At 47.8% G+C, this 21,422-nt stretch overlaps 2 protein-coding genes across 13 annotated transcripts in view; one reads left to right on the plus strand and one right to left on the minus strand.

The window, feature by feature from the left end:
- Positions 1-2,606, plus strand: part of LOC4576162 (serine/threonine-protein kinase Smg1) — a 26,726-nt gene extending 24,120 nt beyond the window's left edge. The window contains exons 7-8 of the mRNA XM_061640602.1: positions 132-1,431; positions 1,514-2,606. Coding sequence (XP_061496586.1) covers positions 132-1,431; positions 1,514-1,722 — 1,509 coding nt within the window. The 3' untranslated portion in view covers positions 1,723-2,606. The remainder of the gene's footprint in view (positions 1-131; positions 1,432-1,513) is intronic.
- A 2,984-nt stretch (positions 2,607-5,590) lies between these two features.
- The window catches only part of LOC5666826 (ataxin-1), a 43,297-nt gene continuing 27,465 nt past the window's right edge, over positions 5,591-21,422 (minus strand). For 11 of the 12 annotated variants that reach the window (XM_061646228.1, XM_061646217.1, XM_061646288.1 and 8 more), the window contains 5 exons: positions 13,949-14,759; positions 13,234-13,860; positions 10,866-11,816; positions 8,480-8,744; positions 5,591-8,397 (listed from right to left, as the gene is read on the minus strand). In XM_061646228.1, the coding sequence (XP_061502212.1) occupies positions 7,711-8,397; positions 8,480-8,744; positions 10,866-11,816; positions 13,234-13,860; positions 13,949-14,214 (2,796 nt within the window). In that variant the 5' untranslated portion in view covers positions 14,215-14,759 and the 3' untranslated portion in view covers positions 5,591-7,710. Of the gene's footprint in view, positions 8,398-8,479; positions 8,745-10,865; positions 11,817-13,233; positions 13,861-13,948; positions 14,760-16,735; positions 17,326-21,422 lie in introns of those variants that run through there. The other variant, XM_061646300.1, reaches the window with a different exon arrangement.

Below are 21,422 nucleotides of genomic sequence, written 5' to 3' on the forward strand. Positions count from 1 at the left end.
ACCTATCTCTTACGGATTTTCCGCAAATCGCCCAAAAAAACGATTGTACATATAGTTATGGTAGGCGCTGTATGAAACCAAGCAAGACAAAATAAAAAACAAAATTAATTACCTTTTAATTTACATTTTAGGTGTGGCACTACGAGCATCCGGAAGCGGCAACGAAACAGCTCGCCCCCCTGATTGCCACCCTGCTGCAAGTGGCCAAATTTCAAAGCATGTACGAGCTGCGCAACGTACCACCGTACCACCGGCAGACAGCCGGCCCGCAGCCGCCCGACTGTGCCGCCCCGGTCAAGCGCTTCATCCAGCGGTACGTTCGGCTGCGACTGGCCGGCCGTGCCCCACTCGCAGTACTACCACTGTGCGCTCTTCAGCAGCACCACCGCGACCCCCCGGACCATCAGCCACCCCCTGCAAACGATCCCGACTGGCTGCGCAACCTTTCCGAAGCGGTACAGACACTCACGGCCCTGCTGCCCCCACTAGACACGGCCCTGCGGCAGCTCAATCGCACCACGGAAGCGCTGCGCAACCGGCTCGCCTGGGCGTCGGCGGCCCATCCACCCCTCTGCCCGCTCGAGCTGCCGGTCGCGTTCGAGCAGCGGACCGGGCACGGGGCCGAGCGATGCGCCCGCTGGCGCCAGTCGCTTGCGATCGCGCACCAGCACGGCGAAGCCGTCCTGCGCTACCACCAGCCCCTGCACGGTCGGCTCGCCGCCGACCTAACCGCCCAGCTTGACCGGTGGCAGAAGACGCTCGCCGGGTACACGCTGCGCGGGCCCTCGTTCGTGTCGCCCACCGAGGAGGCGCTGGTCGAGCTGCTCGACCCGGAGGGCGTCATCGACCCGACCTGGATCAGCAACGTGCGCGCCCTGATCGACGAGCTGACCGACCAGGTGCTGACCAAGCTCGCCCGCCTCGAGCAGGACGAGCGCACGGTGCGGGCGGCCCTGCCCGCCGCCGCCAGCCGGCTGCTCGGGCTGGTGCGCGCCCACGACGCCATCGTCGGCGACATCCGGGCGCTGCTGCGCACCCAGCTGCGCATCGGCGGGTCGGTCGCGCTGCGCGACTATCTCCAGCGCTACCGGCGCTTTCTCGAGCTGCTGCAGGCGCTGCACGACGCGCTACTGAGGCTCGATGGGCGGGCCGCCGCCGATGCGGCCGGCGCGATGGTGGACGAACTGCTCGCCGGGCTGCACGACGTGTTCGGGCAGCTGTTCCAGTTCGACCAGCCACCGGACGACTGTGGCGAGCTGGTGGCGGTGGTGGAGGAGGAAGCGGAGCACGAAAAGGACGACGCAGTCGAGGATGAGGAGGAGCAGGAGGAGGAGGAGGAGCAGGAGGACGTGAGCGGCACGGATGCGGGCGGTGATGCTTCCTCGTCCGTACTGGCACCGCACGAACCGCCGCTGCCACCGGTCGATCGCAGTACGTGTTTTGCAAATGCAAACAAAACACACATACACACACTCTCACACACTAATCTATTTTTCTCTCTTTCGTTTTGCAGAGGAGCAGAAGCAGAAGGAGCAGAAGGAGCAGAAGCGCAACGCGTACGCCGTCTCCGTCTGGCGGCGCATCCGCATGAAGCTGGAGGGGCGCGATCCGGACCCGGGGCGGCGGTGCGGCGTCTCCGACCAGGTCGGCTGGATGATCGACGAGGCGATGGATCCGAACAATCTGGCCGTGCTGTACGAGGGCTGGACGCCGTGGGTGTAAGCAAAAATGGCGCAACCGATGGAGGCGCCTGGTTGCGATTTCGCTGTTTTGGTTTTGTTTGTTGTCAGCAAAGGGCGAGGGAGTGGAGGGCGTGTACGTGCTTGAAAAATTTAGACACAATCAACGCACACACACACACACATACAAATGCTGTCGAAGGAGTCAGGTGTATAGAGTGTAAGGTGTAGTGGTTAAGGAAGCTCCTCGAGCAAATGCGATTTAAGTTTAAACAGACAGAGAGAAAGAGAGAGAGAGAAGGAGGGAGATTGAGAGAGACAGAAAGTGTTGCAATACTCGCTGTGTTGAATGGAGTGTTTGTTTATTTTTTTAAAATAGTTTTTCATTTTCTCCAATTTCTTAGTGTTTTAAGCTTTACAGTGAGCGTGTAAATTTACAACCATAGCTACAGTGTGTGTACAGCAAGAAGGTATAGTAGTGGAAGAAAAGAAAACAAAAAAAAAGAATGTAAGAACCGTGTGTGTGTGTGCGTGTTTAGAAGGAGGATAGTTTTTATAGGCCAGTTTTTTTTTGTTTTTAATTTTTCTCCGCAGTTTTCGTGTGTAAAGGGAACCATTTTTTTTTAATTTGTAAGTTTGTATCTTTTTTTTTTTGCTATCTCTATTGTATACTTTTTTTAGCCCGTGTAGCAAAAGCAAACGTGATTGTGTTGTTATTGTAATTTCGCTGTGCGCTTGTTTCATTGCTTTCAGAGTTTTTAGATGTCTTATTGTGTTTGGGGTGCATTGGTTCAAGCAAAAAGCAAAAATAAACGTGTAAATTAAAGCGTTCGGTTTGTACCTCTTACCATCATGCACCCCAACGGGTACAGCTGCGGGAAGAAATGCGGTTAAATAAAATTGAATTAAAATGCGATGATTAAAAAATAGCGTCTTGTTCTTGTTTCTTGTTCTTGTCGTTGCGACAATCGAGCTCTTTTTCTTTGAGATAATTGAGCACAGGGAAGTTCACACGACGTGAAGCCTCCGTCGGTAATGAGTCCTAGGAGCCGGGGTTGTCATCAAGTCGGTTAGCTGGGTATGGATCAGTATGGATTCATGATTGGTTCCAGGATCGGTATTGGTTCAGTATCAGTTCCAGGTCTTTTATGGGTTTACTTTCAGTTTCTGGACTGATATGGATTCATAAGTAGTTCCAGGACCGGTATCGATTCAGTATCTGTTCCAGGTCCGGTAAGGATTCGGTATCAGTTCCAGGACCGGTATGGGTTCATGATAGGTTCCAGGACCTGTATGAGTTCATTATAGGTTCCAGGACCTGTATGGGTCCATGATTGGTTCCAGGACCGGTATTGGTTCAGTATCAGTTCCAGGTCCTTTATGGGTTTACTTTCAGTTCCAGGACTGAAATGGATTCATGAGTAGTTCCAGGACCGGTATCGGTTCAGTATCAGTTCCAGAACCGGTATAGGTTCATGATAGGTTCCAGGACCTGTATGGGTTAATGATAGGTGCCAGGCCCAGTATGAGTTCATGCATGGTTCCAGGACCTGTATGAGTTAATGATAGGTTCCAGAACCTGTATAGGTTCATGATTTGTTCCAGGACCGGTATTGGTTCAGTATCAGTTCCAGGTCCTTTATGGGTTTACTTTCAGTTCCTGGACTGATATGGATTCATGATCGACTCCAGAACCGGTATGGGTTCAGTATCAGTTCCAAGTCCGGTATGGATTCAGTATCAGTTCCAGGACCGGTATGAGTTCATGATAGGTTCCAGGACCTGTATGGGTTCATGATTGGTTCCTGGACCGGTATTCAGTTCCAGGTCCTTTATGGGTTTACTTTCAGTTCCAGGACTAATATCGATTCATGATTGGTTCCAGGACCGGAAAGAGATCATGATAGGTTCCAGGACCGGTAAAGATTCATGATCGGTATGGGTTCATTATTAGTTCCAGAACCGGTACGGACTCATGATAGGTTCCAGGATTTGTATGGGTTAATGATAGGTTCCAGAGCAGATATTGGTTCATAATCAGTTTTTGAACCGATATGAGTGATATTGATTCCTGAACTGGTATGGATTCAGTATCGGTTCTATTACCGGTATAGGTTCGATATCAGATCCAGGATCCAGGATGTGCAGTGCTTGAGTCAGAATATGTAATGCTTAAGTGTCAGGACCAGTATGGGTTTGGTTTTGGTTTCAGATCTCGTAAGAGGTCGTTATAAGTATTTCATTTTAATTGGGTTAAGAGGCCATTAATTTCGGCGTACTTTTAAGAGTAAAAGAGATCTTTGGCATTTATTTGCGCAGCCTTGTAACCTGACCAAATGAGCTGGCCAGCTAGTAGCCTTAAACTAAGCAGAACAAATAATTTCTCTTCCATCAATATCATTTGAAAGGTATTCACTGTTTGGCAGGTTGCATCGACCTCTGGGCCAACCCGAACGCGATGTAGCGACTTTACCTTCGGTCTTCATTTTCACCATTATTTGGAGCTTCTTGTCGCTGCGGGTCGTCGGCCATTCGGGACTGAGGGGTTTTACAATTGTTTACCATTTTTTATTTATTTAAACGTTACTAGCCATTTTTTAATCGAATTGTGATGTGAAGTTTGTGATGGATACTAATATAATATAATATAATATATAACATTGATTTGAAACCCTGTAAAAAGTGAAAATTTCAAAGCTCAACATCGAAGCGAAGGACACAGCAATCATCCGACCGGTACGACACAGGCCAACAAGAGCAGACGACGAACTCTCCCTTTCCACAGGGCAACGAAAAAAGTAGTAGCGTATGTTTCATTTTATTTTGTGTACTGTTTTCTTTTTATTGTATCTCTGTTTCCATAACATTTAGTTGTAGCTAGATTTATTTGTTTTGTTTGTTTGTTTTTCACGGCACAGCGAATAATGCACAACCGAAGAAGGCGCACGCGCGCGCGCGCACGCGGCTAAGTATGGACTGGAAGTATGGCTTTCGCGGGCTCTGAACCAATGTCGGCGCTCTGTCGATATATCTCGGCTGAGGGACAGCACCTGCCCTGATCAGTTTTTGCATGTCCCCTTTCGGCCCATCCCTCGTGGGGGTGTGTGTGTTTGTGTGTGCTGCAACATGTCTATATCACTCTCTATGTACACGGTTTCCGTTTACGGGCTTTTCCTTCTCTTTTTCCTCTCTGAAACACACACACACACACAAGTGCTTTTGGTTGAAAAAATAATCTCACACTAGTGTGTAATCCTAGCTACTTGGACGAACACACACAAACACACCCGGAAAGCTCGCGGGGGGAGGGGGGGGGGAATTAAAGCTTACACATTCACACCATTTTGAAGACACCCTACCAGGCCTCCCCACACACACACATACACATACATGCAACATTCCTTCCTTCTTCTTCCCTTCTTCTTCTTCTTCTTTTTCTTCTTTCGTTGTATGGTACATATATATAGAGAGGATTAAAATGTTGTTTCTTCCCTTTTTCCCCTGTGTGCTGTGTTTTGTTTGTTTTCTCGCAAGAAAATCAACCGTAAGAGTGAGCCTAGTGTGCGTAAAATATCTGTTTGTTTGTTTGTTGCATCTTCTGTTCTATCAATCAATGAAACCTCTGCCGTTAAGCCTCCGTTTATATACACACACACACTCACACACACAAACAAGCGCGCGCGACGAGAAGTACATCTACATCTATACAAAAACGAACAACACAATCCTAGGCGTATATTCGTCTATCTTTAGTTTTAGTCCCTGATTTCGACGACTTGTATGTCAGTGTGAATGTGTGCGTGTGTTTGTGTCTCTGTGTGGTTGTTTTTTTTCATCTCATTTCCTTTTAACATAGACACACACACAATCAGCTACCGCTTTTTCTTGTTTCAACTCTCTCTCTCTCTCTCTCTCTCTCTCTCTCTCTCTCTCTCTCTCTTTCTCTCTCTCTTCCCATTTGCTGTCCCTTTTTGCTTAAAACCAATACAAATGCCTTACTAAATATATGTATGTATTCTTTTACTTCATCCTTTTGAGTTCTTCCATCATATTCACCGGTGCATACAGCTGCTTAACACTCACACACAGATACACACACACTTACACATCTGTTGCTTATGGACAGAGAGTAACTTACAGTGCCAAAAATGCCGAAATGCCTACTTAATCCTTTTCCTTGCCTACTCTTTATCTTTCTCTTTCTCTTTCTCTTTCTCTTTCTCTTTCTCTTTCTCTTTCTCTTTCTCTTTCTCTTTCTCTTTCTCTTTCTCTTTCTCTTTCTCTTTCTCTTTCTCTTTCTCTTTCTCTTTCTCTTTCTCTTTCTCTTTCTCTTTCTCTTTCTCTTTCTCTTTCTCTTTCTCTTTCTCTTTCTCTTTCTCTTTCTCTTTCTCTTTCTCTTTCTCTTTCTCTTTCTCTTTCTCTTTCTCTTTCTCATTCTCTTTCTCTTTCTCTTTCTCTTCCTCTTTCTCTTCCTCTTTCTCTTTCTCTTTCTCTTTCTCTTTCTCTTTCTCTTTCTCTTTCTCTTTCTCTTTCTCTTTCTCTTTCTCTTTCTCTTTCTCTTTCTCTTTCTCTTTCTCTTTCTCTTTCTCTTTATTATGATATAGAATAATGAGAATCAAACGAGCGAAAAGGAACCTAGTGCTGAACCACTGACTGTGTTTTTCGTCTTCTTCTTCTTCTTTCTAACTAACACGACTTCACTGCACCACCTCACACATACACACACACACACAGCAAGCCGCGCATCTGCAGAATAGCAACTACGCAATTTATTATGAGCAAAAAAAGAAGAAGAAGAAAGGAAGCAATATTATGTAAATGCCAATTCATGGTTAGTAATTCAATCTTCTCCAATGCAAAATTCATCATATCTTTTTCTAGCAAAACAATAACAAAAAGACTGAAAAAATTAAAAAAATGGGTTAATTAAAAAAAAAGAAAAGTAATGCAAAATGTGACAGAAAAGTGTAAACAACGAGTGTGTGTGTGTGTGTGTGTGTTCTGTGGCCTATATCATATGGAGGAGTGTTTGGTTTTCCTGTTTTCTTTTTTTTTTCGTTTTCGATAAGCTTCAAACAACGCGCGCACTAGCTGCTAAGTGGACGGGAAACCGACATACATAGACGTACATATATGTATAGCTATACGTGTGGAGGCGCAAGAGGGGCCCGGTAAGCATATCACAGGTACGCGCGCGTCTCCTCCCTTCTCCTCGGCGCAATACCAATTGAATATTTTGTTTTGTTTTGTTTGAGTCGCTCGCTCCTAGCGGGTTGCGCGGTGCGCAGCCAAGAGATTCAAAAATGTTGCTGCTTTCCAGCAGCAAAAGTGCCGGAGATGCTGCAGCATGTTGTTTTCCTGCGCGCGCGCGCGTGTGTGTATGTGCGTTGTTTGCGCTTGAACGCGTTGTTCGTGAAACCGTGCGCGAGAAACCTCTACACCACCGCAGCCGTGTGTGCGTGTGGTTAAATCAGTCTTTTCGGAGACCATCCCCCCGTTCCTACTCTTCCTCCTCCTTTCTTGTTTGGCTAGCGAATTGGTGCTCCTTGCTCTCCTCCTCTTTGTTGGACCTTTCATTCTCCCGCCAAAAAGGGATTAGATTAACAAATGAAAACGTTTAAAGAAAATCACTAAATGGCAGTCATTCTCGGTTAATGCCTCTTACAAAATACCCTATGGGGCAGCAGCAAAAAAAAAAAACAAACTAATATACAACACCACCACACCCCAAAGCAGTATGCTGCCCCGCGTGGATGGATTTCCTTCCCAGCTTAGCTTCCTCTACAAACACCTGTAAAACCGAGCAAATCACGCACGCTCTCTCTGTGTGTGTGCTCTGTTGTTGCTGCGCTGCCACTTGCAAATCGATTAGTGCGGTACTTTTAAAAAGTTTTCCCTTTGTTTCCCCCTCCCATTTTTCTTAACAATTGTTGCTGTTAAATCTAGCTCTTGTTTTCCCGCTTGTTCGGCGCAGCATTTCAGCACGCTAAGGCCGCCCTACTGCTTAATATTACACTGCGCGCTGGGAAGGCTACTCCATCGAGTCGCTGCTGGCGGTGCGACGCTTCCGATCGGTGGGGTGGTGGTGACTGTCACCACCGCCAGCGCTGCTGCCCGGCGGCCCGTGCTGCTCCGCCAGCTTGCGCTTGGCCGAGCCACGGCGCTGGCTGTCCGGGCGGCGCTTGCTGCCACCGGCGGCGTACCCGACGGGCTGTGGCGGCGCTGAGCCTACGCCAGCCGTCAGCCAGTCCCGGCACGGCTCGTCGTCGATCAGAATCGGCGGGCTGCTGCTGTTGCTGCTGGTGGTGATCGTCTCTTCCTGCTGCCGGTGGTGCCGATGGAAGTGGTGCTGGTGGTAAGGGTGATGGTGCTGGCCCGCACTTTGCTGCTGCTGCTGCTGCTGCTGCTGCTGCTGCTCTGCCGCTTTGAGCGAAAACATGTTGACCAGCCGCTCGGGTCCATCGTCCTGCTCCTCCACCACCATCTCGTCCTCCTGCTCCTTCTGCACCTCCTCCCGCTGCTCCTCCTCCTCTTCCTCTTCGAGTAGCAGCTGGCGCTCGCCGGACTGGTGGCGCGGCACGAGCACGATAAACACGTCCCCGAGCTCGATCCGGGCACACTCCAGCCCGTAGTTGGCGAACGTCCGGTCCGGGCTGTACGATGCCCAGCCCTTCGTAGTGACGAAGAACGGATAGTCGATCGTCGTCTCGAGCGCACTCTGTCGGGACGAAAAGAGAGTGAGAGAGAAGAACGTTAAAACGTGATTTCAAAAATTGGACCCACACAAAACGCAAACGTACGTAACGCTGCTGCTGGTCGTAGGTGAAGCGGACGAGAATCTTTTTGCACGGCTCGCCCGGGCCACCGTCGACACCGCCGCTGCTGTAGCGGGGCGTGATGCGGCGCGTCTGCGCCTCGGTCAGCCGCACGTCCGGCGAGATGGCGGCGGTGCGCAGAAAGTCCTCCAGCCGCACCTCCTCCACCGGTTTCTTCACCCCGTTCTGGAACGAAATCATCGAGCCGCGCAGGAACATTTTTGGCCTCACCACCGTCGTGTGCAGTATGCTGTGGAGAAAAAAGGAATAAAACGCAAACGTTACTATGTGTGTGTGTGTGTGTGTGTGCGTACTGCAAGGAGTTTGGGGAGAGCAACCGAAAGCAAGAACGAATTGTTTGGGAAATCAGAACAGCTTTCCGCTTCTCTGCGTGCTGCTTCACCAGGGGAAACGTTGCTCACAGCAGATCAGAACAAGCTAGAGTGTGAGGTCGCATCAAAACGCATTTCATATTTACCTATAGTCTATCCTAACTAGTGTTGAATCGGATCTCGAATCGACTCTTTAAAGATTCATGAATCTCAAAAAATAAACAAATTTTCAGAGATTCACAAACCTAAAATATTCATAAATTCATTAAAGTTGTATATATCTCCAGGAGTTATGAATCTTTAGAGAGGTATGAACCTAAAAACATGCCCGTCATGGGTTCAAGCGATTCATTCAAAGATTCGTATGGACCATCTTCCCGTAGCAAAACAAACTATCCGGCTGCGTGGAACTTGCCAAGAAGTCTCGAAAGCTTGTATAGACTGGCATGACCACGTAGGATGTTACGCCAAGAAGAAGAATAATGAGAAGCCCAAGTTCTTTGAATCTTTGAAGTTGTACTCCCTTTGAGATTCATGAATCCATAGAGAATCGTGAATCTTTTGAGAAATGCGAATCTATTGAAATTGTTGGATAAATATGATTCAGATTCATGAATCTGAATGAATCTTTGAAATGATTCAATGAATCTGAATCTCGATCTTAAAGATTCAAGAATTTGGAAAGATTCATGAATCTCGAAAGATTCATGAATCTCCAAAGACTCATGAATCTCCAAAGACTAAAGAATCTCCAAATCTGTATGAATCTCAAGAGATTCAAGAATTTCGAAAGACTCATGAATCTCGAAAGATTCATAAAACTCGAAAGATTCACGACTCTCAAGGGACTAGTAAATCTCTAATGATTCATAGAGCCTTAGCTTCTCATTATGCTTCTTTTTGGTGTAATAACTTACGTTGTCATGCCAGCCTATACAGGATTTCGAGATACTTTGGAAAGCTACGCGGAGACGGTCCATGCGAGGCTTGAATCCACGATGGCTATGTTGTTAGGTGGAATCGTGCAAATACAATATTTTGAAAATCACACTTTTCCAAAGATTCATGACTCTCTGGATATATATAAATTTTAATGGATTTATAAATATTTTAGGTTTGTGAATCTCTGAAGATTTACTTATTTATCTTTTATCGTATGATTCATGAATTCTTGAGGATTCGTGAATGTTTAGAGATTCATGAATCTTTGAAGAGTCGATTCTAGATTCGATTCACTCATCACTGCTAATTCATATGACGGAATCTCATCGAAAGATTCATGAAACCCAACACTTATCCTAACTACACCGCCTACCGTAACGATATGGCAAGACTTTTTTTTTCACGATTTGCCGAAAATTCGGAAGAGATAGATAAAACAGAGCATGTATGAATACTGCAAAATACTATTTCACGTCTTAATTTTTTTTTTAATTCTAAGATCATTATTACGTGACTAAGAAAAAAAATTTAAGGTCGCACCAGAACTATAAAGACATTTCGAAAAATAGGCTTTTTTATACAATCTAATGCATTTAAAAATCGTATAAATATACAAATAACATACTTTAGGGAGGTTTTACAGAAATACAATTTTAACTATTTTTAAAAACACAAAAACCTCAATAACTATTTGTTTAGCCAAATGTTTGCTATTGTTACATAAGTATGTATGAGGAATGTAATTAAAACCTGGTAATTTTCCTCCGAACACCCACTTCATCACCGATGTTATCTTAGACCGCTACCAAAGGCAAGAGAGAGTTCTCTTATTAGAAACAAACAAAACTGGATAACAAGCTGTCTAAAATTGATGACTTTGAGGCAAAAACGTGACATACACTGTCAAAAATGAAACAAATCGTAGAGCTAGAGACAAAATCGTGCGGCAACGACTGTTTTCAGACCTTTAAAATGTAATCATTCGTTGGCTCATTCGCTTCAAATGCAACAAATTTAAAATGATGCAATCGCTTTTAGTTCAACTGTTCTTATCGCTTAGCGCGAGACCCCACACCAACATCCCTTTTGCTACTTACTGCTGCTGGGCGGCTGCATCTTCCGGCATGTCGTGTGCCTTGGCTTCGTAGTGGCCGCGTTGACTGCTGCCACGGCTCAGCCCATCTCCCCCCGGCCCAAGGGTGTAGGACGGTCCGGGACCGATCGCTAGCTGCGGCTCGACTCGCACCAGTCCTCCTCCTGCACGGGGCGGCGGCGGCGGCTGTTTCTCCGCCCCGATCGGCACCTTAAATTCGGGCCGCGCCGGTCCACTACCACTGACCGTCGGCTGGTGGCTGCTGCTAGTGTTGCTGCTGGCAGTGGCAGTGCTGGACGGTACACCGTTGGCACACTTGGCGCGATGGCGCTGCTGCTGCTGTTGCTGCTGCTGCTGCTGCTGCCGGGAAGCCATGAACGAGTCCTGCAGCGAGGCAGCGATATGCGTCATCTGCGCGTCGTGCGCGAGCAGTGCCGGATGGTACAGCCGGCTGGGCAGTCCCTTCCCCTCCTCACCGATCGGTGGTGGTGGTGGTGGCGGTGGTGGCAGATCAGTCAGGTAGGTTTGCTGCGCTGACAGCGATTCGGCCCAAAGCCGATGCTGGTGGTAGCCACCCATGCCATGCGGCAGGTGGGCCGAACTGAGCGCCCGATACGAAGCGACAAGCGAATCGACACCCGCGCTGAGCGGTGCGGCACTTGCTGCTGCTGCTACGGCGGCGGCATGCTGCGACGAGCTGATGGTGGCCGGCGCGGCCGGTGGCGACGGTGCCGTCGATGGCATCAGCCATCGGTTCGGTTTGATGCCGATCGGTGCGGCGGCCGGTTTCGGTAGGCGGCTTCCGGCGGCCGGCGCAGTACTCGCCGCACCAGCATCCGCCGACGGAGGCGTTGGACGGGGAGGTGGCAAAAAGGAGGCAGCGGTACCGGCGGACGTGTAGCGCGGTTCCAGCGGTCGCTGGTTTGGTAAATAGTTGGACCGTCCATGAACGCGGCTGGAATGAGGAGAGAAGAAAGGAGGCGAAATAGAATTAGAAAACAATGGCAAGCCGTTGCACTTCAGTCTAACACACATCCACAACCGTTATTTTATCATGTTTTTTTATGACTTTTCAATTGTCCTTGCCCCTTCTTTTCCGGTCTTCTTTTCCTTGGCAATCGATCTAACGTTTACTAATTTGCCTTTACTTTCCCTTGTTTTCTATTTTTATCTTGTTTTTACTTTTCATTCCTACTATTTCGCTAGTCTTTTTGTTTTTTTTTTTTAGTTCACTTGTTAAATGACGGACAGCTTACCCTCATACCCGTCAGTCTTCAAGTCCTGCTAGTGCAGCAAAATGTCACTGTCAATGTCATAAAAAATCTGACTGAAACAAAATCCATGTCAGCGTCACATACTCAATTGTGATAATCAGAGGTGATGCTCAAACAATTGATGTGACCAATACACACTTGGTGACATTTTAGCACCAAACGCTTGGCCAGTCACTATGTCATGACTTTTTTTTTCCTATGATCAGTTCTGCAAAAATGTCACTGACAAAGTCATGACAAATTCCAGCTGAACCAAAATCATGTCAGCGTCACGAGCTCAACGAGCGAGTGATGATCAGAGGTGAGACTCAAACAGTTGGTGCGACCATCACATACTTGGTGACACTGTGTGCAACCAACTCTTGGTCAGTCATTTGCTCATGACATTTTATGCAGGTGATCATCACGATAGTCATGGGAGGTATGCGGTGCGTGCGAGTGGTTCCATGAAACAAAATCAGCATGTTTTCTCGCTCTGTTTGCCCCGACATACAATCTAAGCAGATAGAGCGAGAAAATAATGCTCATTTTGTTGCTTGGGATCACACGCCAAGCATATTCCAAAAAGGTCGTGATTATCACCGACAGAAAATGTCATGACCAAGTGAGTGATCAAGAGATGGGTGTTAAACAAAATGTCACCAAGCATGTGATTGGTCCACCAACTGTTCGAGTCTCACCTCTGATCACCTCAGTTGTGTACGTCAGCTGATTTGAGCTTCGTTTCAATCATGAGTGTTGGTGACACAGTCATGATTATGCTTGCGGCGGCATTAAGCTCAGCTTGTCAGTCAGAGTATCGGGTTTGACTCAAGCAGTCGCACGTCGCATTCGGCATGTCATGACGCACTTTCATTGAGTATCAGCAATGAGCATCAAGCTACCGCGGATATATTCAATGTTTTCGTTGGTGAATATCTCGTGATGCTCATGCTATTTTGCAGCACTGGTGGTACGTGTATGATCCACGATCAAACAATTTCCTTTGTATCTTAATTTAAAGGCATGCTCCATCAGTTAGTGTCCGGGGACGTAACTTCTTAAAGGCTCCAAATTAATAATTTCAATTCCACACATGCAAACACACTACTAGCGTACCTGTACGGATACATCTCGTAGTTGAGGCCCGGATAGCCGACAAACACGTCTAGTGACGGCATGCCGGGAAAGCAAAGCATCCGGTTTCCGTTCGCTTGCTGTTGCTGTTGTTGCTGCTGCTGTTGTTGCTGTTGTTGTTGCTGCTGCTGTTGCTGCTGCTGTTGTTGTTGCTGAGCTCCAAGAAATTGTAGCATTTGCTGCTGCTGCTGTTGTTGTTGTTGTTCCTGTTGGTATTTTTGTTGCTGTTGCTGTTCCTGTTGATACTTCTGCTGGTAGGCAGCGACGGCCGGTGGAGCATTTGCGCCGGGCGAAAACCGGGAACCATTGCCCGCTTCCTGCGCATTGGACGGCTGATAGTGTGGCAGGTAGGGGGGGAAGCCCCCGCCACCACCGACAAATTCGTCTACGCTTCCGCCGCTGCCACTACCTCCACTTCCGCTGGTGTTGCTGGTGTTGCCACCGCCACCACCACTACTCACCGCCAGATTGATCGGGCCAGCTTGGGTGTGGGCGGGGGCGCTGGACGAACTCGGCACGGCCGGTGCTGGCGGTGGCGGATCGCCGTACTTGAGCCGCCGCTCGGCCGTCAGCGCGGACGGTATGCTGAAGCCACGGTTGTCGTCGTACCTACAAAAATAAGTGAAAAAGAAAATTAGAAAAAAAGATCAGCTTTTTTGCTGTGTGTGTGTGACAGAGAGATTCATTCTGTTATTACCGTTGCTTGGGGTAGGGCCGCACAAACTCGCCGCCCACCGAGGACATGGGATGGGGCGGCGGCTGCAGCGGCGTCTGGGCGCTCAGCAGCGGCGGCAGATGCAGCTGGCCGAGCGAGGTCGGCGACAGCAGCGAGTGCAGCGGATGGTACGGCAGATGCTGCTGCCCCGGGTGCGGCAGCTGGTGGTGGTTTTGCGGATGGTGCCGCGGGTACGGTGGGACACGGCCCGGCCCGGACGGGCCCAGGTTTTCCACCGCCGACAGCATGATGTCCCCTCCCACGGCACAACTCGGCAGTTTGAGTTGAAGATGGCTTTTTGTTGGCGTTTTTTTTCTTTAATTTTATTCTTCTTCTTCTTCAAGCGTTTGGTTGATTGTGGGTGAGGGGGAAAAAGCCCCCGCCTTCACGGTCGTCGTCACCCTGCTGCTGCTGCAAAAAAAATGTTCTCTTCGCAAAACTATTTTTTGATAGTAGCTTTTGTCGTTTGTTTTGTTATAATTTTGTAACTTTCACTTTCACACACACACACACACTCTTTACATTTGCTTCATCTTCCCGCCTGCCTCACACAGCGCATCGTTCTAGGCTTCGGCCCACACCGCCGCCCACACTGCTGCTGCTGCTGCTGCCGGCCCGGTCCCGGGCTGTGATACGAGCTGCGTCAAACGTCCGTGGCGACCGGCTGCTGCTGCTCGCTACTGGTGGGACCATTTTTGCCGCCGCTCGTGCACCACCGGGGGAGGGGGCGGTAGGCCGGCTCGCATAACACCGCAAGGACGCAAGGAAGAAGGGGCGAGGTATAAAGTTTGATCTACAAATAAGAAAAAAAGAGAGAGAATATAATAAGAATATTGGTTTTTTTTTTTTTTTTGGGGAAGAATTTTGTTTGAGTAATGAATAAATTATTTAAATACCCTATACAGGGTTTTCCAGGGGTTTTCGCACAGCTGTGGGACACCTAATTGACTCTTTCTTACTTGAAATGAACTTAACTTATTGGGAATTGGACTCTATAGCATCCTTGGTGGACAAATCTAATAGGAATTTCTAAGAAGCCTGTTCAAAATGGGCGAAAGAGTCAGGGAAGTGTCGCACAACTATGAGAGCCCCTGGAAAACTCTGTAAGTACCCTTTCCCCCCCCCCCCCCCCCCCCTCTGTTCCAAAGCTGAATTTAGACCGATGGAGGGGGGATTATAATTTCCTCCAAGAAGCACAGTACAACACAACCGACCGGACGGGCGAAAGGATGTTGTTGCTGCTGCTATTGCTACAAAAAAAACCGGCAAACGCGCTAAGCATACACACACACACACAGACACGCGCAAGAAACACCCACACAGTGTCTAGCTCTTTCCACTCAGATTCCCTCCTACCACACACATACAAACACAGAGAGGTCAATCTTTTGCTTAACCAAAACCCACTTATCGCCCGACACACATTCCGAAAACAGGACGAAGGGTGGAGGGGGGGCGGGAGAGGGGGGGGGTAGAAGCGACGACGAACGGCGCACGCGATAGTAAACAAGTTGAATGCAACAGGTCCTCTCTCGCACGCCCCAAAACAGGACACCCACCCATACACACGCACACAGGCGATTGGAACTCATTCGCCAAAAAGGGGGCCCACCACTCACCGAAGCGCTCCGGTCGCCGCGCGGCCGAATAACAAGCTCGTCCAAAAATAAGCTCCTGCCGGTGTGGCAGGAGCTGTGGATGGTGGAGAAGCCACAAAGAAGAAGAGGAAGAAGAAGGCGCACACACAATAAAAACGCAATGTCGAGAAGGATTAGTTTGAGCGGCTGCACAACACAAGAAAAAAGTGTTTTTTTTTTAGTTTTTCTTTGCTTGGGAAGAGCTTGTTTCTTTTTTTGTTGGTTTTTTGCCTATACTATGATCAATATTCGATTCGAGCAGAGCAGTGGGAGTAGGTCTTGGAGTAGTCTTGCCGGAAAAGAGCCAAGCACTTTCAACGCAACTGTGTTAGATCAATTGCCTTCCAAAGACATTCTCCAAAAAAAAAACCCCACAAGGCGGCATCTAAATGTCCTCCCTTTCCGAGCGTGGAGTGTGTGTTGAGATGCTTGAGAGCTTGAGAAGAAGAAAGAAAAAGAAACAAACCGATCCGAATTATATTTGGATAATGAGAGAAAGTTCCGGAATTTCTGAAGAATTCTTCAGAGAAAATTGATGCCTCAAATTCTTCCTCTTCAACTTCAACCATTTTAGGAGATGCTTGCAGGAGCGGATGCCACTAATCGCCAATCACACCAGAGCATCATCTCCAACAAATCTGATCCGATTCGACACCCTTCCCGGCAGGTTCGTCGCGTACGTCCGGGATTTTTTTTATTTTTTTGTAGAAGGCAACAGGTGTGTACGCGGCCCCTTAACAGCACACGTACATCTCTGCCTTTTACAGCGGCTCCCTTTAATTAACAGCACCACTCTCTCTCTCTCTCTAGGTCGACATGGTCAATCGCTAATCGATCGCCGTTTAATTTGAAAGCAACTGCTCGAACGGTAACGAACAGACCAAATATTCCGATCACGGCCCCTTTCTCCAGTGCCTGATCCTTATCATGCGTGCAGTACAATTTGAACCACATGGGGGTGGTGGTGTTGTTGGAGGGGGGGGGGGGGGGGGGGAAGACGACACAATAGAGACGTCACCCGATCGCACACCAAACAAACCAATTAACACGGGGTGTTTTTTTTACAAATTTAATTACGAAAACAGTAAAATGCGGGCTTCTTCTCCAAAATTCCTGCAACCTCCAAACTCACCAGACGCACGAGGCGCGCCGCGCCGAGCTACTTGGGCCGTCTAATTTTAGGCTCTCAAGGAAATGCACACACACACACACACACACACACACACACACACGCACAGTCGCAGCAGACCGCTTTGAGAAGAATCTTGTGGCGTTGGCCTTTGGCTTTTCCCATTTACGCCCAAAGCCCCGGCAAAGCAAGGCGTGTTTTATCGTAGGAATTGTGAGGGTTGATTGTCCGTAAAAAAAAAGAAAGAAGCTCAGCCTCGCCTCAGGAAGGAGGGACGATGTGTCCAGCAAACACAGTTGTGCACAAGATTTTCACTTTCGTTTCGAATTCAGCACACCCACACCCACAGACATGCACGCAACGTCACTTGAGTGGATCAACACAAAACACAAAACACTTATTTTGTCGCTTCTTAGATCACTTGTCCAGCAGCGCTGCCTCCCGGAGTCGGAAATTAAATTGCCGGTTTCGAGCCGCCTTGTTTTTGTGGGTTTGGCAAGGACAACCCGGAGGCCTGCTGGTGGTGTGGCAGGAGGGGGGAGGGGGGGTCGTCGCCGGCAGTGTCTCGATTGGATGGCGCTCGGACGGCAAATAATCGCCGGCAATGCCGGCGCGATCCATTATAAAGGATCACTCATTCTCTCTCCATCTCGCTCTCTTTCCCTTTCTCTCTCTCGCTCGCTCTCTCGCTCGCTCTCTCTTTCTCTCTCTCTCTAGGGAAGCGCTTTCGCTACCGCTTACAAGTCGCCCACCCACCCACACAGGGAGGCAAAACGCGAGTGTTCGCTCTCAGAAAGATTCGTTCGGACCCCGCGATTCGTTTCCTCACGCCAATGGGAAAAACTGGATATGGATGGTCACATACACACAAACAAACATACACACACACCTTCTACTGTATGATGCACCCACCGACCCTCTCCAGGAAGTGTCCTGACTGCTACTACAACTTCCGATACGAATGTCCTTGCCGGAGGATTGCCGGAACCGGGCTCTCAACGCTCAAAGCGCCGACCACACCGTTCGTGTGTTTATGTATGTATGTATGTGTGTGTGTTTCGTATGCTTTATATTCCTTCACTACTTACTAAAGCAACCAAACACAACCCCATTGTACCTAAAAAAAGGTCTAAAAAATAACAAAAAAAAGTTTGAAGTTCGGTACGCCTCTGCTGAAAAGCCTTCCACGCGACAACACAACGCGCCACCACATTCAAAAGCCTCCGCATACATATTCACACACACACACACACACACACACACACACACACACACACACACACACACACACACACACACACACACACACACACACACACACACACACACACAGACACACAACATTCTACGGCAAAATTATGACCATTTTGCGCGTACTGGTTTTTCAAGAAGATTCATTTTCCATGCCGCTCCAAAAATCCAATGACAACTAGACCGCGCGCGCTGGTCGGATACGTGTGAGGGGATACGCCACTGCAAGTCGGACCCTAAATTAGCCGGGCGGATAGATACACATGGACTCTAAGGAGAGCGAGAAAGAGAGGGAGAGAGAAAGAGAGAGAGATAGTGTGAGAGAGAGAGCAAGCGAGACCGGTGTGGTCCCCTGGTTCACCGAGGCTAAATATAATCTCAGCTGTATCGATCCTCGGCGGCAGGCTCTGGCTGCTGCTGCATACACCAACACCAAATAGCAACAACTACAATTCCTCCAAAAAAGAAAAAAAACAAGGATGGGAGGGGAAGGATAGGAGGTTCTGAAAGGACATGGCCAACCCGAACCGAAGTCAACAGGCTGCAGACGAGGAACACAAAACTCCTCGGCAGGACACAGGATGGAGAAGTGGGGCTCGGTGAGTGCTTGACACACACACACACACACACACACACACACACACACACACACACACACACGCAAAGAAGTGTAGGCATGAGAGATCCTTGGTCTTATATCCTTGGTGAGTGCCGTTCGGAGCACTCCCTCGAACTATGGGAACGAAGATGTCATGCAGGGTTGCTGTTTTTATAGCCCAAATTTTTTTGTGTGATACACAAATGATTCTAACACACTTGGAATCAATATTGGAATGTGTGTTTACGAAGTGTCTACAATAACGTTGTACTCTTGCGCCTATACTGTAAAAATATCTTCTTGTTGTAATAGCCGAATCGAATTTGACTCGAATGTTGAAGAATAATCCAGTAAACATCTCCACTACCAACAGAGCTAAACCTCATTGCAGGAATGACTAGAGCCTGAGAAATTCAGACTATTTCTAAGAGCTTGGGGACTCTACAGCAACACTGCACAGTAGACGATTCTACATTTCTGGTGACGATTCTACATGTATTGGATCCGAATTGGAGTTCGGATCACTAAACAAATCACGCACTGACTTTTCGGATCTATTGGCAGGCTTTAAGTTTTCAAACCAGAAGGATGATATCGCACCTTAACGCAATGTTTGCTTGGACAATCTTCCAGTGGAGAATATATTGGATCCAAATTTCCTGGAGTTTGGATCACTAAACAAAACACGCATTTACTTTCCATATCTGTCGGCAGGCCTTAACCACAAGCACACCGAGACTCGGGATCTTCGACACAACTTACATTTAAGTATTAGGACCTTAGGAGATGCCCTTCATAGCTCTCGTTGGGGCTATGACCGTATATTTGTTAGAGTCTTAACGGGTCGTATAATTAATGATCGCTAGATGCTTAAATATCGAATGTATCATCAGTACTCGCGATGTTCTAAAAGCCATTGGATCTTAATAAATTATTATGTTCTAGGATATGAGTGACAATGAGAAGGCTCTAGGATTCGGAGAAGACACCGGGTTTATGTTTGTTCCAGGTGTCAAAGTTTGATACAAAATTCTTGACGCACAAGCATTCCAAACGCTTTGTGCAACTGCTAGCAATGCTCCACCTCCGAACTACCAACGTGTGACGAACAAAAGCGTTCGCACATAAATCAAGCGCAAAAGTAAATTTGCGCAAGAACTTTTCAGTGCATTCCTTTAAACGCCGCAACTGAAGGAATGCAGTTAGCCAGGCGTATATCTCTTCGTTTAAAGCTCACAACAGTAGCCTTACCTTTGTTTTGCTCTTTTTTTTTGTATGTGTCAAAAACGTGACCACACCCCCGGTCACATCAACCGTAAGTGCCGTCAAGCTTTATCTTTTACTCCTCCGTTTAATGGTCAAAGCTTCATCCATAGTGGACGAACGGTACTCACCGATAGCAGAGCTCAAGCATCTATCAGGTGGAAGCGCTCATCAAACACACACACACACACACACACACACACATACACACGTTCGTATCTCGGAAAGGTGCGATAACGAACGAAAACAACCTGTTCCTTCTTCCACGTTTGCGTGGTTTGCACCGCAACCTTAGAACGCACAGCTTCACACCACACTAACTAACCTTCCGCACTTCCCTCTCGCACGCGCGCCAACACACACATACACCGGAGGACCAGCTGATTATTTAACGAACGGGTTTTAAACATGGCCGGGGAGGGGGAGGTGGACGAGATTTCAAAATGTTTCGCCCGCTGCCTAATTAATTGGATACGATTTTGGGAGCCCTCTGCCGGCACCGCTGCCTAATTAAGAATAGGTTTGCTTATTTACCAGTGTTGGGATGAAAGGGACGCGCATTTTCTTTGAAATCTTGTAACGTTTCTAGGCGACCACACTCATGTCGCCTAGACACACATACACACACACACACACACACACGCACAAACTCTCTATCTCGCTCTGGCTTGCTCGAATGTCTTGACATTGAATTTGGGCTCTGGCATTGATACTTTTCGTCCTGACAGAGACTAGCCGGTGCAGATGCTGGAGGCGAAAAATAAACTCTCAACACACACACACACACGCACAACCAATTTCCCAAAAGTTGTTGGGGACGAAAAAACCAACACAGAATTATTCTTGCATGAAAAGCCGTGAGTGCTGCTTCTACTGCCGCGCGTGAGTTGGTGTGTACATCCACACGCATTCAAGGTCACCACCGTGCACGAGAAAACACAGACACAGACGGCCACACAGAGTTTGTGGAGAGAGAGAGAGAGGGGAGAAGGGAGGATGCAGGCCTGAGGCGGACGAGTAACTCTACTTTCACTCACATTATTGTCCCTTCGGGTTCGGGTGGAAAATAAAACATCACCGGCCAAAACTTATCAACACACACCTTGGCTGGAAGTGTCTGCTGGTAGAAGTGTGACGTGGATTTTATGAAGACGAACTGTGTGATTTCTTCTGATCTTTTGGAATTGCGATGGCATCAAAAACATCGATTCATTCAAACACCTCCCCAAAGAGCCTTTGATGAGCTCCATCTAGGGCTCCTTGATGATAGTTACCAAGGATCTACATTTTGCACATTACGAGATCTTATGCGCTATTCCCTTAAACGATTAAATTGAAAGCGGACTAAAACCTTTAGAACTGGAAATTCAAACCATTGTTTGCATCCTAAGGTGTACCAGGGCATATAAATTGGTTGTGTTAGATCTACATTGTTTGTATACCTCGCTTTTTTTGGAAGATCCTAATCGAATGTCTGAGGCATCTGAGCATCATTCGGATTCAATCAGTGCTGCAAAATGTCATGAGCATCATGAGATTTTCACCAACGAAAACAATGAACAAATCCGTGGTAACTTG

The sequence above is a fragment of the Anopheles gambiae genome, chromosome X, assembly GCF_943734735.2.
Source record: "Anopheles gambiae chromosome X, idAnoGambNW_F1_1, whole genome shotgun sequence".
Lineage (NCBI taxonomy): Eukaryota > Metazoa > Arthropoda > Insecta > Diptera > Culicidae > Anopheles > Anopheles gambiae.